Here is a 17,027-nt window from a genome sequence, read left to right as displayed (position 1 = left end):
TTCCACCCATTTCTTGGATGGAAATAGTGTCTTATGAGCGTCTGGTCATTTTCAGTGTGGTTTCTCCTGTATTATCCACTTTTTCCCCCTAAAGTAAATCTGATCATTTTAAATGTTAGAGAGAAGTGGTTCACAATTTCTTGAAACAAGCAAAGGACATTATATTTATAAGCTTGCAAGTTGTGAACCAGGCAAAACATTCTCATCTGCTGCTTTATGTATTTTTATCAATCGTCACAGATTCCTGGGGAAGGTCTCCAATGGGCAGAGTTTGAAAACGGAGTTTTAAAAAGCGTTGTTTTAACCTGCAAGTGTGATTTTCCTTCGTTTGTTTTTGGTTTTGTGTCTCATTGTCTGTCCCCGGTCGTTTCCCTTGAACAGTGAGTTCTTATTACTTGCATTTGGGTGGATGATTACTTAGCTTGCAAAACATAGCACCCCCCCCCCCCATTAGTTGCCCAACTTCATTAAGATAAATGGAGTTATTCATCTGTTTTTTCCTTCCCTTTGGCTATGGGGTCAATAGAATGATGTAGAGCAGGAGAGGGAAAGGCTGGCGAATACTGTGAAATGTCACTAAACAATTTCAGGAAGGAGCCAGCGCCACGACACTGAATGACAGATACACTCTCAACCTTGACAGCTGTTAGTGCTTATATAATAACAGTCTGCATCGTCACCATGGGTGTCCAAACCCTGGGTTTTGCAATAGCTATAACTAGGAGTGGATATTTCCCAAATCTGGTTAAAATGCACTGAAAACAGAACAAAGCAAGACCAACCTAACCCTGAGACTAATAAGTAGTTGAGGATGGCAACCAAGAAAAAAAAAAAAAAGAAAGAAACAAGAGTATAGCCAACCTTTTTTTTTTAATTAGAGTATATTATACTTTCAAACTGGATACACTAGAAATTGGCAATGCAACATAAGATGCAAAGGAATATACCAGTTACTGTCAAAATGACCCTGTACAGCCTTGTAATGCAAAAAGCTTTATACAATACAAATTTTCAGTAATGTACACAAACCTTGACAGTATGATCATCAGAACATAATATGAAGAGTTAAAAAAAGGATAGAAGAAAGTGCTGAGAACCCTAACTGCGTCACTATATGGAAAAATAAGCTTCGTTGAAGAATGCATAGTGAAATCAGAATTGGAGTCACTTGGCAGGTGGATTTCTCACATGTCAGTGTTTACACGGAAAGGATATCTATGGAACACATCCTTCCCTGAGTATCAAACTGCAAACCAAATTCAGGGCTACACATTAGCTAGGTGGAATCTGAAAAATGCTGTAGATTTTTCCTTTATTAATAACAACAATAATATAAAAAGTCAAACAAACTCCAAACACACCTTTTCTCACTCAGAAAACTTTTATAATTTACCAGAAAGATCGATGACTCTTTCCAAAGTGCTAAAAAAGTTGCCCAATTTTATTAAGCATTACTAAGTCATTCAAATACAAGTTCAGTGGCAAGCAGTGAAATGCATGGCATTTGAGCAGTCAGTGTCTCCTTCCATCACCCCTCTTGCTCTGGAACGTTCTGACCTTAGGGCCTCCTATTGCACAAGTGGCAGCTGGAAAACCTATAGTCCTAACCATTCGCGCCACCCTTTCAGGTTTTGAACCTGCTGGTGCTTAAGTGTGAGTCACCTGTTCCGCCAGCCCCTGTGGGATCACCAAGGCCCTCTTTCCTATCATCACTGAACTTGTAATTTTTAAAACACATTTTTAGCCAAGTGGCATGTTCTCCATTATATGGGAATAAAGACATGACTTAAAGGAAAACAACACAACCCACCCGAAAGCCCAGTATTCTTGGAGTGTGTTGTCCATAACCGTCTATAGTGTCTTTTACTGAGACATGGACAGGGTGAGGTTGAACAGCATCTCGAACACAGCTTCTGCTGGAGAATGACTGAGGGTTCTGGGAGCTTCCTGCCTGAGCTGGTTGGGCCTCCGCACCCCCGTGGCCATCCCCTTAGTGTAAACAGGTTTGCCAGGACACCGAGCAGGCACCCCACACTGGGCCGGATGGCCAGGGAAGGGAAATGTAGCACACCTGCCAGCTCTGGGGGCAGCAGGGTTAGAGCGGAGGGCAGTGGGGACACCGTGGTGCGGGGACAGACAGCACAGTCTTCTGGCTTCCTGTGCAACAGGATTCATTTCCAGGGGGCTCTGAGCGAACCAAACTGACTAGAGGAAGAAAAATCAGGGAGGCTTTTGTTTTTTTCCCCCTGGTGAAATAGGTGAAAAAAAAAAAAATCCCAACTCCAGCCTGAGACATGACGGGAATCGGCAACAGGGTGAGAAAGTGTTCCCCGTCCACCTGTTCTTCCACAGGTGAAGAACGTACAGATCTCCATAGTCCAACTCTGTTCTCACACAAAGCACATTTCTTCCTGCTCTTTCAGCCTGTTTCACACTGGAGATTCTGCTGTCTCAAAAATACAAGCAATGAACATATTCATCCAAGAGTTTTTTCCTCTTTAAATCACCCATTGCTTTTTAAGATGAGCGAAGGGTTACTCAACCAATCCACACCTGCTTCCTGCTGCAATAAAGTGCTGCACATACACTGTCATTTTAATGACCACAAAATAAGAGCTTTAAATAAGTATAAAGTTAGCCTCCTAGCAGGTACGTCTACCAGGCGTTAACAAAATGGAATACAGAATCACTAACAGCATAGAGGATACTGCTACAGCCAGAGGATCTGCAAACACAATGGAAACTTCTCAGGGGCAGGAACTGAACCAGAGGACTAAACAGCACCTTTTTGTTGTGTCCTTATAGGTCAAAGAGGTTGTGGCTAAATTGTCAAACATACAGTCTACTCATTCCATAAAAAAGGTACATTTTCTTCCTTTTATTTTACTTTTTTTTTTCAGATGAGAAACAAAAACTAGTGCAAGACCAAAGCACTGTGCAAAACTGCCATTTCTTTTTTTTCTTTTTTTTCTTTTTTTTTTTTTTTTAGTCTGAGCATTTATACCCAGAATTTATCCAAACCCCTTTTAATCTCCTTGGCTGGATTTATGAACCATAAAATTTTTCATTCATACAATTTTTTTTTCCTGCAAACAAATGGTAACCACTGAATTAATACATCTCATATATATATATATAATCTGCCCTTAAAAAAAAACAAAACGATGTCCTGTGTACGTGCGTGCACCATACACGTCACTGACGTACGGGCACACACACACACATCAGACTTCAGTTGTGTGATGTCAGCTGCAGTGCTACGGGATACTTCCTGGACAGGGCAGCCACGGGAGCCCGTGCAGCTTCCCCCCCCAGAGGAGAACTGAGAACCGGGGCTCCGGCAGCCCTGTAGGAGCCCACCCTTCCTGCATCCACTCAGCACCGGGCCCTACCGCTCTGCAGCCGTAAAAGAGAGAGGGGAGGTGATGAGAGAGCTCGGGGAGAGACCCGAGTGGGTGAACAGCCCAGGAGGGAAGAGAAGGTTGGTCGCTGTTAAAGAAGCCGGGACGAGGGCTGTACAAGAGCAACGTCATGGAGCTCGGCTCTTTTGGAACCCGCAAGCGCCCATGCGCCCCACTCACCGGACAGAAAACCAAATGCACTGGTATCTTAAGCGTACAAGTGCTGACTGCAAGTAAGGACACTCTCTTTAGGGTTTAACGAGACAGAATTCCTTTCAGAGCAAAGAAGGAAAAAGGGCTGAGGGCGGAGTGGGTGGCCGGGGAGGCATGCCTCTCAAAGGTAGAAGTATGCAGGAGGTGACCTTTCGGAAGAGTGGGTAAAGCAGCTTTTCAGGTCAATGCAATAGGTATACACACAGAGCCAATTCTCTACTCCTTACTAAAGATATACAGTACACGTGGTGCAGACCCCGGCGGGGTCTGTAGGTTTTGCAGCAACATACACCTGCTGGGGTTGTGTTTTAAGTTTTGTGGGTTATTTTGTTTTGTTTTTGTCTTTGTCTCTTTTGTTTTTGGTACAGACCGTGGCTGTCCTCAGACAGTCTCTGCTCTCTCTCGCAGTCCGAGATAGGCGAGGAAGGAGTGTTTCGGGGAGGGGATGCTGGGAGGCGCAGTCTGAGGCCGGGGAGGGTGGAATGTGAGATCCAAGTGGTTCTTGGGGTATAACATTGTCAAGGGAATGAGATGGGCAAAATCCGAGTTCCGGTACTTGTCTACGCGCAAGGGGGAGCCGTTGAAGGCCAGCGCCTTGAGTGCCAGGTTGGGCTCCGAGCTGCTGCCGTGGGCGGCGGACAGGGCCACGGTCTGCAGAGCCTGCGAGGCCGACATGACCGACAGGGGAGACAAGAGGTTCCGGGAGCTCCCCACGACCAGCAGCGGGGCCCCGGGGCCGGCCGCTTCCCTGGGGGCCGTGCACAGCCCCTTCTTGTCCTCCGGGGGGCACCCCCCGCTCTGGTGCTTCTTCACGTGGCGGCTGAAGACGAAAGGGTGTGTGGTCTTGAACAGGCACTCTTCGCAGCTGAAGGTCTGGCGGGGGGCGTGCTTCAGCTTCTTGTGCAGGTTGAGATTGTCCTTGCGCTTGCAGCTGTAGCTGCACTGGTCACAGTGGAAGGGCCGCTCCCCGGTGTGCACGCGCACGTGCTCGATGAGCTTGTTGGCGGTCTTGGACAGGTAGCCGCACTGGTCGCACTTGTAGTGGTTGCCCAGGCGATGCTCCCGGGTGTGCGTCTCCAGCTCCAGCTGGTTGGCCTTCACCGTCTGGCAGATCCGGCACTTGTACTCCATCTTGTAGTGGGTCTTGAGGTGGCACTCCATAGCAGCGGGGCGGTTGGTGGAATAAATGCAGAATGGGCACCTGCCGGGGTGGGGGGGAAGCAAGGGCAAGCGAGGTTCAGCCAGAAGGGTTCGGTGGCAGCCCTGCTTCTCCCCGCCCTCCCCCCCGGCTCCTCACCACCCTCCCCAGTCTCCGAGGCCTGGCCTGGCCAGCCCAGCCCAGCCCTGCCGCCTCTCAGGGGTGGGGATGGCCTCGTGGGCTTTCACCACTGTCAGGGCTGCCCCCTGCTAGGGAGGAGCTCCGACCAGCTCCGCTCAGCCTGCTCTGGGTCTCCTGGCTGGAACAGCCAATGGCAGCCCGCCCACACCAGGGGGAGCAGAGAGGGTCCGAGGTTATAAATAAGCTGGTGCTCCCCGCCAGCCCCCTCCCCCCGTGCCCCTCCGGCCCCCTGGAGCCCTCCCCACTCCCCTCGGGGCAGCGCGGAGGTCTAAACCTCCTGACCTCCCCTCTCAATGGGAGCAACACAAAGAATGGACTTTTCATGCACCACACCAAGCACACGCAGAAAGGCTAAGAGGTCTGGAAGAACAGCTTATAGGGGGAGAGCTACCTCCAGCAAACAGAAAGTCACAGGGGGCAGAGTCGTGCTGATTAAAGGGTTGTTAGGATGAGAAGGCCTGGGTGTGTGTGAGTGAGTGTGTGTGTGTGTGCGTGCATTGGTGTGTACGCATAAAACCTGACTCCTAAAGTTCTGGCTCTTGATCAGCAAGGAAGGCGAGGACTATGGCAGGGGCAGGGAGGAGAGGGAGCCCACCCGACAGCCCACCGACTAGGGAGGGACAGGGGGACCTGCCCTCTGGAGCCTGAAGACTCATGAATACATTAGTATGCCACAGGAGTCAACAGCAATGCAACTGGCTCTTGGCGTCCCAGGGGGCAGAAGCGTGTCTGACATTTCTTCTGCAGTCTCCCCAGGGCTCGGGGAGAGGGCTCAGCAGGTGCCTCGCACCCGGGACAGAAGGAATCATTGGTTGAGTGGCCTCTGCACATCATTTAGGTAGACTATGCCAGGGGATGGGTCTGAGCCCCGGCTCCATCTCAGGGATTACTGGGATCCAGATGGACAAGCCCAGGACAAAGGCTGGGCCTCCCTGAGGCTCGGGCTGCCCATGATTGGCAGGAGGCTCCACCTGCACCCGCCCTCCTGGCCCGCCAGAGGGGCTGCGAGGGGTGCTGAGGGCATGGCCACAAAACCGCTGAGCTGCCCCTGCAGGTCAGGCTCGAGGCGCTGGCGTGCATGTGCGCTGCAGCGTGCACTCGCTCTCCAGGCAGAATGCAGATGCCCAAGTGGCTGCCTCGCCTCTTGCTCGGGGCCCGCAGGGCAGGGCCCGGGAGTGGACTGTCCTCGGAGGGGTTGGAGAGGTGTTCAGCAGAGCCCAACACAACCAAGTGCACCGTGCACTGCCTCCTCAGCGCCAAGCTCGCCGTTAGCCTTGGACCCTCAGCTCACAGAAGAGTGCACACGAGAGAAATATAAAGCCCGTTCCCAGGTCAGGTGCACACACAACCCCTACGCCAAGCTGGGCCTTACCTAGAGGAGTCTGAAACTCACCACTGTCCTGAGCTACGGCAAAAGAAAAATAATAGTATAATCTTATTTGATCTGCATTACCAACAGGATATAGAGTACAAGCAGTTCCATCACAGAAAAGCAACTTAGACATGGGCAGTCTGTTTCAGTTTACGGACATTTCTGTGACCCACAGCTCAATCTTGCTTCCTTTCGCTGCTCAGGCACAGGGCTAAGGGTGTTCCGTGCTCCCGTGGTTTATCTTAAAGACACTCTCTCTCAGGCAGATTAATTCTCTGATATGGCAAAGGAAACAAAACGAAACGAAACAAAACAAAGACTCACTGTATAGCCAGAAGGCATTATCAATTTTTTCAAAGTGTTCTTCTACTTGGTCATCCTAGAACATAAACTATTACACAGGGCACGGTTAGCACCGTACGGCAGGTGTCTGGTATCGGCAAAAGCAGCAGCCATCACTGTGCGTTCTCCCCAGTGGGTGCGGAGGCTGGGGACTGCTCAGGTCCCCGAGGAGAGGCGAACTGGCAAAGCCACAATGGGCGGGGGCTGCAGCGTTCACGGCTGGGACTGGGCTACGGGGAAGGGCCTAGTCCGACCACGGGGCCACGTGGCCTTCGCTTTTGGTAAGGGTGCACAAATACTTGTCAATGGGGGCAGGGGGGCAGACCCCATCAGATTCCCGAGTCGGTCCTCGCTGGGTCCTGATTTTCTAGAATGACCGTCTCCCCCTCCCCCAGCCCTGCCACCACCCCTCCCCCTCCCGCCTCAGTGCCCCAAGAGTGAGACAGCATGGAATCCAACAGCAGCTGCTGCGTGCTGCCGCGTCTGCTGGGGTCCCCCGACCGGGCAGCGCCTGGGGTTGCCAACCCTGCACTGCCTGCGGCTCTCCACTCCCTCCCAGGGTTCTCCTGGATCCCCCCGCCTCTCTGGCGAAGTGTGAGTTTCAACGATGCAGATGTTTGAAAACCAAGGTTTTTAAAAAAGACGTCCCTCCTCTGTTGTGTACTTTTTCTAACTACACGATCGTTTCAGCTACAAATTAAAAATGACGCCTGAAAAAATGGTGTGCTTTTGGGTGCCTGACTATGGTGCTCCTTCCTCTTCACTGGACGGGAAGCACCTCATGAACAAGGCTCTGATTTCCGAATCAGCGGGGAGGGTCAGTTCGGGTACTGCAGGGACACACATCTCCCGAGGGCCAAGGGCATTTCATTCCTGTGCGCCCCCGAGCGCGCGTTACCGAGGCCGACACAGGGACCGCTGGCGGTAACTCGAGGGTCTCACTGGAGACCGGGGGCTGAGTACGCTTCTCGCTTAATGGTGAAGCTCGCTGTCTAGCCTTTGGGGGAAGGCGCTGGCGTGTCTGCAGGAGGACACGGGGCCGTGTGATCTCTGCCATGAACAACGTGGCCTGCTCAAACTGCCAAGGCTCTAACCTGGGGGAGCGAGATGGTGGAACTATTTATGTAGGAGATGCATGGCGAGTCATCTGAAAAACAGAGATGGTACCTGCGGTGACAGCATCATGATTTACACTTGGGGACACACGCTGGTCCCCGAGTCCCAGCAAAATGAAGTGTGAACCAAACTCAAAGCAGTATAGGATGGCCCTAGCCTCGCACGCTGGGTTGACCCAACAGGTCTGCTTCCTGGCCCTGAATCCTCGATTCTCCCCCTGTTGTCTCTGGAGCCCTTGGGGGACAGGTTGGACTCAATCCAGGGAGAGGCAGCAGAGGTTCCTGTCTAACTCCCCTCATACCAAACTCCCCCTCTCCAAGACCCCCAAAACCTTCAGGGGAAGGGCAGGGGAAGGGCAGGGGAGGGGTATTTAATAACAACGCAGTAAAAGGTTCTGTACTTGCTTTCCTTACTTGAGCCCACCGGTGGGGACAGTGTGGCATTTCTTGTGCTCCAGCAGCTGTTCGGGGGTCTTCATGAACTTGTGGCACACGTCGCACTCAAACATCCGGGTGATGAGGTGTATCTGCAGGTGGCGCTCAAACATGTTCTTCGTCTTGCAGACAAAGTTGCAAAAAACGCATTCGAACCCTGAAAGGACCGAAGCTGGGTGTAGAGGTGCACGGGGCAGAGAGACAGAGAGGCAGGCCAGAGTGGGGTCGAGTACCCCCTTCTGCCCACCCCCTCCACCTCCTAAGAGCCACACCCTTCCAGGCCCTGCTGCCTGCCTCTCGGTGGTAAAGGAGTTTAACATACAGCTCCACACTGGATGCAAATCAAGCCCAAAGGTAATGTGAAGTTTAGGTGCGCGTCCTCTGTCTCCTGGACCCAGTTACCCCGCCTCTCCAGGGCAGAGTCTCAAGACCGGAAGGGTGGAGCAGACACCCCCAGCCCTCCCTTACCTTTCTCTGGCTTTTCCTCACTGTTCAGTGAGGGCTGACTCCCAGGCACTACGGAGATGACCAACAGGTTGTTCCCACCCTTGTTCTTCTGGGAGCTGTCGGAATCGTCTTTGCTGTTGGCTGAATCACTCAGAGCTGAGAGGGAGGATGAAGAGGGGCTGTTGGACTCGCTGGGGGTCTTCCTGTCTTCCCCTGAAAAATAAAAAGTACCCAAGTCTCTTACTTAGGAGATGCACACCCTCAGGTAGGCAGCGCTTGACGTTGGGGCAATCAGGTCTCATGGATGCATCCTTGGGGGCCACAGTCTAAGGCTCCCAGCTCCCCTGGTCTTGGCGTACCTGTGGTGATGATATTTGAGGTCCTGGGATCAGGAGCAGACATTCAATCCATTTGACACATGTTTACTGAGGTCTTCCAATAATTACAGTGACAATAGCTGCTAAGATGGCCTGAACACGTTACGCCAAGTTCCAGTGTTATATTTCTAAATGTCCCATCACATCTTTTCAGGCATGCAGAGAAGCAAGAAACACAACCCAAAATGGAGGAACAGTCAGTCAATCAAAACTGACCTAGGGGAGCCGGCATTGTGGCATAGCGGGTAAAGTCATTGCCTGCAGCACCGGCATCCCATATGGGTGCTGGTTTGAGTCCCAGCTGCTCTACTTCCAATCCAGCTCCCTGCTAATGACCTGGGAAAAGCAGCAGAAGATGGCCCAGGCACTTGGGCTCCTGCCACCATGTGGAAGACCTGGTAAGAAGCTCCTGGTTGTTGGCTTTGGTCTGGCCCAGCCCTGGCCATTGCAGACATTTAGGGAGTGAACCAGTAGATGGAAGATCTCTCTCTGTCTGTCTCTTGTTCTCTGTAACTCTGGCTTCCAAATAAATAAAAATAAATCTTAAAAAAAAAAAAAACTGACCAAGAACTGACATAGTTGTTAAAATTTGCCAGTAAGGATACTTCATATGCTCAAAAAGTTAGGTAGAGATATGGAAGATAAAAAAAAAAAAGGCAGATAAAATTTCTTTTTTTTTTTAAAGAAACTGGGAGCTCAGAGTGGTAGGGGGCTGCAGACTTTTTTTTTTTTTTTTAAAGATTTACTTGTTTATTTGAAAGGCAGAGTTACACAGAGGCAGAGGTAGGGAGAGAGAGAGAGAGAGGTCGGTTTTCCATCTGCTGGTTTGCTCCCCAAATGGCTGAAACGGCTGAAGCTGTGCCAATCTGAAGCCAGGAGCCAGGAGCCAGGAGCTCCTTATGGGTCTCCCATGAGGGTGCAAGGGGCCAAGGACTTGGGCCATCTTCTGCTGCTTTCCCAGGCCACAGCAGAAAGCTGGATCGGAAGTGGAGCAGCCAGGATTTGGACTGGTGTCCATATGGGATGCTAGCACTCCAGGCAGTGGCTTTGCCCTCTATGCACAGCTCAGCCCCTCAAGTCAAATTTCTATACTTGAAACCATGTCTGAGATGGAAGAATACACTGATGGAATTACCAGCAGATTAGATGTGGCAGAAGAAAGAATGAATGTGAAGATAAAAGCTACAGAACTCTCTGAGATGCAATAGCGAAAGGAATCCCCCAAATGAAAACAGCAACAATAAACCATGGGATGCCTGCAGGCAGCCTACGCTAAGTCTAACTGGCCTCCCCGTTGGGGTGAGGAGTGCTGAAATAAGGCACAAAAGGGCCCCAAATTTTCCAAATATAAGGAAAACAATAAACTCAAAGATCCAAAAAGCTCAACAATGAGTTTCTCAAGCCCAAGCATGAGAAGCATGAAGAAACCAACACCAAGGAACATCATAATTAAATTGCTCAAAACCAGTGACCAAAATAAATAAATAAATAAATAAATAAATAAAAATAAATTTAAAAAACAGTCACAGGAAAAAGGGCACATCACGAACAAGAATAAAAAACATGACAGCAGATTTCTCACGGGAAGCCATGCAGGTGAGGAGACAAGGAAGCAGCATCTTTAGAGCACTGGAAGATAATCTGTCAATCCAGTGAACACGTTTCAAAAATGGAGAAAAAAAGAGCTGACACTAAAAAAGATGAAAGAATGTATCACCAGCAACCTGCATTCCAAGACATGTTCAAAGTCCTCTAGGCAGAGGGAAAATGACGTCGAATATAGGAACGGATCTGCACAAGAGAATGAAGAGCACCGGAAGTAAGACATGGGTACAGTTATGATTTTTCTTATTATTTAGGAGATAATAGGAGGAGTTCTGTTTAAGCAAAAATAACAGAGCACTGTGGGGTTTATAACAAGTAGATAATATATACTGACAACAGCATTAAGGCTGGTGGGGAGAAATGGAAGGGTGCTACTGTGAGATTTTTACATATGAAGTAGCATCATCACTAGAACTTATATTGTGATAAATTAAAGATGTATATAATAAAACCCAAATAACTCGTGTTACTGAGGGTGCTTCAAAAAGTCTGTGGAGAAACTTATGAAAGATGAGTTGATTTTGGCATTAAAAACTCTGAAATTTTATTCACGAGAGTTCTTCAGGGATTCATGAGGAATGTGTATGATGAAAAGTTATGCATGGATTTCAAGAGCTTCTTGTAACAAAATAAGCCTAGCTTTTAATTCCATGTTTAATTTTAATTTCGCGGTTCAGGAGATCCGATTTTTTAAAAAAATGTTTGTCATGTGACTTAAGAGAAAGATTTGTTTATTTATTTGGCAGGCAGGCACAGGTGAGATAGAGAGAGAATCTTCCATCCACTGCTTCACTCCCCAAATGGCTGCAATGGCCTGGACAGAGCCAAGCTGAAGCCAGGAGCCTAAAACTCCTTCCAGGACCCCATGTGGGCTGCAGGGGTCCAAACACTTGGACCATCATTTGCTGCCTTCCCAAGAACATTAGCAGGGAGGTGGATCAGAAGCAGAGCAGCCCGGCCTCAACCCAGCCCTCCCCTATGAGATGTTGGCTTTGCAAGTGACAACTTAATTCCCTGTGCCAACATGCCACATGCCGGCATCCAACCCCATACTGTGAGGACCGCAATTCTCCTGACACTGATTTACAGAGGCAATGCAACCCCGCCCCTCAGAATTTTAGGCTCAGGTACAATGTATCAGGAGTCTGCATTTTAGTTACTTTCAAGTCAATCCAGTAATCTCACCATTATGGATTCTAGAAAGTCACTTCCTTTACAAGGAGATGAAAAAGAAATCATTGTATCGAGGGATACAAAATTTGGAAGTAAACAAGCCTGGGATGGTGAGTTAGACCCAGACTATGAAATCAGTAGCATGATGTTTGATTCTGTCTATTCATTCGCCAACGTTTTCTAGAGTGGCCAAATATTGCCTTTATAATTAAAAAGTTTTAAAAAACTGTTTTCAATTCCTGTTTTTGTCAGAGCTGCAGTTAGTGCCTAGGGCAGACAAGTCAGAGCCCACCAGGACTGAACCTGGTCCGGGGAGGAATGCCCGTGGCCACTGACCCCCAGGACCAGGGATCCGTGCCCACTGAGCCACGGTCTTCTCTGGTGTCAGGCCCCATTCGTGCCTGTCCCTTATCTAAATATTTAACCAGCCTAGTCACATTCTGTATACAAATACATTATCAGTGGGGGCCCTGAATTCCCCAAATCACTTCCCCAGATCCACCGGTCTATTCCAAGTGATTATTTGAAATTCGTGCTTGGAATTAAAGCATGCTCATTTCAGTAACTTGAAAAAGAGACTGGAGTGCACTCCGCCTTCCTGCCGTCGGCAGGGCCACCTCAGCGGTAAGTTTCCAGAGCTCCACGGTGGTGGTGATGTGCCAGGCCTTCTGCGACACACGTGCCACAGGGCCCAGCTTGCTCCCTCAGGAATCTCCGGCCTGAACTCCTCCCCTGCTCTCAGTCCTTGAGATGCCTGCACAGAGGGGACCGGGCTTCCCATGTCAGCTAAACGGAAGGCTCACTGGGATCCGACTGCTCATTTACCTTCAACATCACAAAGATTCTTAGCGAAGGCCACCCGTGCACAGGGAATGCTCCCTTGCACATGAGGACAACCAGCTGAAGATAGCATTAAAAAACTTACATAACTTGTAATGTAAAACGATACACATTGAGAGGCTTAAACCATAAAACATGAGCAATCATTCTCAACTCCACAATACAAACATCATCGCATTTTGGTGTACTTCTTTTCATTCTTTTTTTTTTTTATAAAAAATATTTATTTATTTATTTGAAAGCGTTACAGAGAGAAGAGAAGAGAAGAGAGAGACAGATCTTCCATCTGCTGGTTCACTCCCTAAATGGTAGCAACGGCCAGGGTTGGTCCAGGACGAAGCCTGGAGCTCCATCTGGGTCTCTCACATGGATGGCACAGACCCAGGCACTTGGGCCATCTTCTGCTGTTCTCCCAGGTGCATTAGCAAGGAGCTGTATTAGAAGTGGAGCATCTGGGATGCGAATTGGTGCCCACATGGGATGCTGAAATTGCAGCAGCAAGGGCTGCGCCAGGCCTAAGCCAGGAGCCAGGAGCTTCTTCCCAGTCTCCCAACAGGCATGAAAATGTGATGAACAGGGTCAAGTGCTTGGGCTCAAGCATTTGGGCCATCTTCCGCTGCTTTCCCATGCTCATTAGCAGGGAGCTGGATAGGAAGCGGGAGCGGCCAGGACTGGAACGGGTGCCCCTATGGGATGCCGGTGTCACAGGCGGTGGTTTTGCCTGCTGTATCACCATGCTGACCCCTTTCTTTTCATTTTTAAAAAAGTAAGCATCACGGGGCCGGTGCTGTGGCGCAGAAGGTTAATCCTCCACCTATGGTGCCGGCATCCCATATGGGCGCCGGTTCTAGTCCCGGCTGCTCCACTTCCGATCCAGCTCTCTGCTGTGGCCTGGGAAAGCAGAAGATGGCCCAGGTCCTTGGGCCCCTGCACCCACATGGGAGACCTGGAAGAAGCTCCTGGCTCCTGGCTTTGGATTGGCGCAGCTCCGGCCGTTGTGGCCATCTGGGGAGTGAACCAACAGAAGGAAGACCTTTCTCTCTGTCTCTCCCTCTCACTGTCTGTAACTCTACCTCTCAAATAAATAAATAAAATCTTTTTTTTTTATTTTAAAAGTAAGCATCTTTATTTTTAAACTGTTGCCATTAACTGCATAGTGGTTAACAGTGAGGCCTTCAGATGCAGAATACCTGGGTTTGAGTGCTGCCTGTACCCCGGTACCCCTCAGCGGCTGTATGACTTTGGACAAAGTACTGAACTTTGTGCCTTAATGAGCTCATCTATGGAATGCAGCTAACACTGGAATTTTCCTCATCTGGTTGTGGCAAAGCACCCAAAAACAGCGTCTTGCTCACAGTAAGCATTACAGAAGGTCTTATTAATATATTATGGGATAGAATAAGTATTACTTATGCAATATAATAACAAACACTTTCTATCTTCCCATGCTGTTTTCTATACCCGGCACATGAAAATATGAGTTACTCATTTTAAATGACAGTATCGCCTCCATGGAATGTACCTATCCTATCCTTCTTAAATCATCCCTGAACATTAAATTTTAATTAAAAGCAATATTCCATCGTTTGAGTTTTTTTCCTGTGGGTCGACTCACAGAAGGAGTCCACATTTTCCTGCCTCTTGGTAAACAGCACCTAATTAGTAGGCCAAAGTTCTGAGCCCTTGGCAGGGGCGAAGCTACAGGTGCACCAGTGCATCCCAGCCCCCGGGGCTACTACCATCCAACGCCCTCCTAGCTTCCCTGGGTAGACAAAGCCACTCCAGAGCTTCAACTGGACACTTTCTTCATGTAAAGTGATGAGTGTCTATTTCTTTCATGTTCTCCGCAAATTTTTCAATTAGAAGTCTCAAGTTTTTAGACAAATGTTCTAGGTAGTACATACATTAACCTGTTGTCATTTTTATGACTCATTTCATTTTTTAAAATTAAGTTTATTTATTTTTATTTATTTGAAAGCAGAGTAGGGGGGAGGGAGGATGGAGAGAGAGAGAGAGAGAGAGAGAAAGAGACAGAGAGAGACAGAGAGAGAGAGAGAGAGAGAGAGAGAGAGAGCATCCACTGGTTCACTTGTCAAATGCCTGCAAGAGCTGGAGTTGGGCCAGGTTGAAGCCAGGGGCCAGGAGCTCCCTCTGGCTCTCTCACATGGGTGGTAGAGAGATGATGCCTGAGCCATCACCTGCTGTCTCCCAGAGAGCACAGTAGCAGGAAGCTGGATCAGAAGCAGAGGCAGGATTCCCTCTCAGGCATTCAAATGTGAGATGCTGGCACCCCAAGCAAGGCTTAACCTGCTGGGCCACAATGCCTGCCCCCACTTTTGTTCTTTTGCAAATAGAAGAGAATTTTGTGCCAAATCTCTTGATTCTTTTCCTTTGTGATTTCTTTTATCACTTAAACTTTTACAAATCCTTCTCACTCTGTAGGTTTGCTAGGTGGCCTATCTCTGTAGCTTTTCTAGGAATGATGTGTTAACAGGGACACTGTAAGTCATCTGGAACTTAGGCCGGTGTCACTGTGAGGGACGGTGTCAATGGCTGCATTTTCCAAACAGCTATTTGGATTCCTTAGTGTCATTTCTTGCACCATTTTAGAACTGCAGCAGAATTTGCATGGAAGGAGTCACAGGCATCGGAGGAGGGGCTATGTCCTGCCTGCTGAGGTTCTCTGCGGAGCCACGGAGCCACGGAGTGGGGCGAGGAGGTGGCATCATGCAGAAACATAAGGGGAGGGCAGCCCTTCAGTCTCCCTTCCACACACGGGCCTTGGGCGAGGGCAAGCTGTAGGCAGCACGTGAGAGCACGGATTTCTCTAGAATAAAGCTCATCCTGTAGATTTCACCCTCACTTAGGTCGCAGAGCATGGCAGATTCCCCAGGATGCTGAACAATGACTCTTTCCCTAGGATTACAGAAATTCCACACGGATTATAGCAATAGGGCTCCAGCAGGCGCCGTGTCTGAGTCACTTCCTTACATGCACTGATCTGAATGGATGAGTTTGCACACACACAGTCATTCACTGAGTGTCTGCTACCGACATGGCAGGCTCGGTGCTGGGTGCTGGGGATCCAGCAGTGATTAGACAAGCCTCCTGCTGCATGGTTATATATGAAGGGGCTTCAAAAAAGTTCATGGAAGATGTGTATTATGAAAAAACTATGCATGGATTTCAACATTTTTGCACCGAAATAAACTTAGTTTTGAAAAATTATTTGTTTGCAGGGAGGCGGGGAGGAGGAAGGAAGAGAGAGAGAGAGATGAATAAACGGAATTCCCATTGGCTGGTTCACTCCCCAAATGCAGCCTGGAACTCAATCCAGGTCTTCCATGTGAGTGGCAGAGATCCAGCTACTTGAGCCATCAGTGCCTCCCAGCGCTGACAGAGCAAGACATGGAATGAGGAGCCGGAGCTGGGAACTAAACACGGGCACCCTGATGTAGGATGGAGGCCTCTTCACTGGCATCTTAACCACTAGGGCAAACACCTGCCCTTAAACTTGTCTTTCAATTCCTCTTTCCACAAACTTTATGAAGTACCCTTCTATATCATACAGCATATATATTGCTACATATCAGAACTTTGCAATAAAATAGCTTATTCATTTACAGATTTAAATAGATATACCTTGGGTCAGATTCAAATGCCTTAAAACAGCACCAAACAGGAAATGCTGAGAGGTCATTAGCTTACAATAGGGATCAGCAAATTATAGGCTGTGGGCCAAAGCCAGCTTCCTATTTCTATAAGTAAAGTTTTATTGGAACACGGCTCTGCGCATCCATTTGTGTACTGTCTATGGCTACTTGCAAACTCCAGTGGCAGTGCTGAGTGGTAGTGACAGAAATCATATGGCCCCAAAGCCTAAAACACTTGCTATCTGGCCCTTTAAAAAAAGCTTGCAGCGCCTTGGTTTATCAAGCCGGTTTTAACCTTTCTCTAGTAGCATGGGCATTAAAGGCTTCCACTGAATTATAAGAGAAATTCCACTCTGGGCTCTTGGTGCTAACAAATGAGGACATTCTTCCCGGCAAGACCTGGGGCCCTGCGACCTCAGAAGGAACAAGATCTAAGTGTGCTCCCCGTGGTGCATGGGGGTGAGTGTGTGTGCACGGGTTAGCTGTGAATGGGAGGCTTGCACCCATGACAACGAAGTGGTGAGAAATCCAACCTCTTTCTATCCCTTATGGTTTCCGCAAGGCGGGGTGGAGGGAGCTGTGGAGTGGGGTGAGAGGCTGCGTTCAGCCATACTTTGGGGTGAGGAGGGTTTGAAGAGCAAAGGTTGACTATAAAAGAGAAAACAAAATGCGTGAAAAAGCCAGTGGAAACGGAAGAGAGGCTGGCCGTTGCTTC

At 48.9% G+C, this 17,027-nt stretch overlaps 1 protein-coding gene across 11 annotated transcripts in view; it reads right to left on the bottom strand.

The window, feature by feature from the left end:
* Positions 1 to 861: 861 nt before the first annotated feature.
* The window catches only part of ZNF827 (zinc finger protein 827), a 185,580-nt gene continuing 169,414 nt past the window's right edge, over positions 862 to 17,027 (bottom strand). Inside the window, exons 12-16 of one of the 11 annotated variants that reach the window (XR_009866625.1) lie at positions 8,686 to 8,877; positions 8,197 to 8,374; positions 6,650 to 6,716; positions 6,326 to 6,358; positions 4,789 to 4,815 (exon numbers count right to left, since the gene is read on the bottom strand). Coding sequence is in view for 9 of the 11 variants with exons in the window: in XM_062199530.1 (XP_062055514.1) it covers positions 3,996 to 4,815; positions 8,197 to 8,374; positions 8,686 to 8,877 (1,190 nt within the window). In the remaining 2 variants the exon portion in view is untranslated. The other 10 variants (XM_062199534.1, XM_062199535.1, XM_062199538.1 and 7 more) reach the window with 10 other exon arrangements.

The sequence above is a fragment of the Lepus europaeus genome, chromosome 8 (genome assembly GCF_033115175.1).
Source record: "Lepus europaeus isolate LE1 chromosome 8, mLepTim1.pri, whole genome shotgun sequence".
Taxonomy (NCBI): Eukaryota; Metazoa; Chordata; class Mammalia; order Lagomorpha; family Leporidae; genus Lepus; species Lepus europaeus.
Note: the sequence above shows the minus strand (reverse complement) of the source record. Positions and strands in the feature narration are given on the sequence as shown.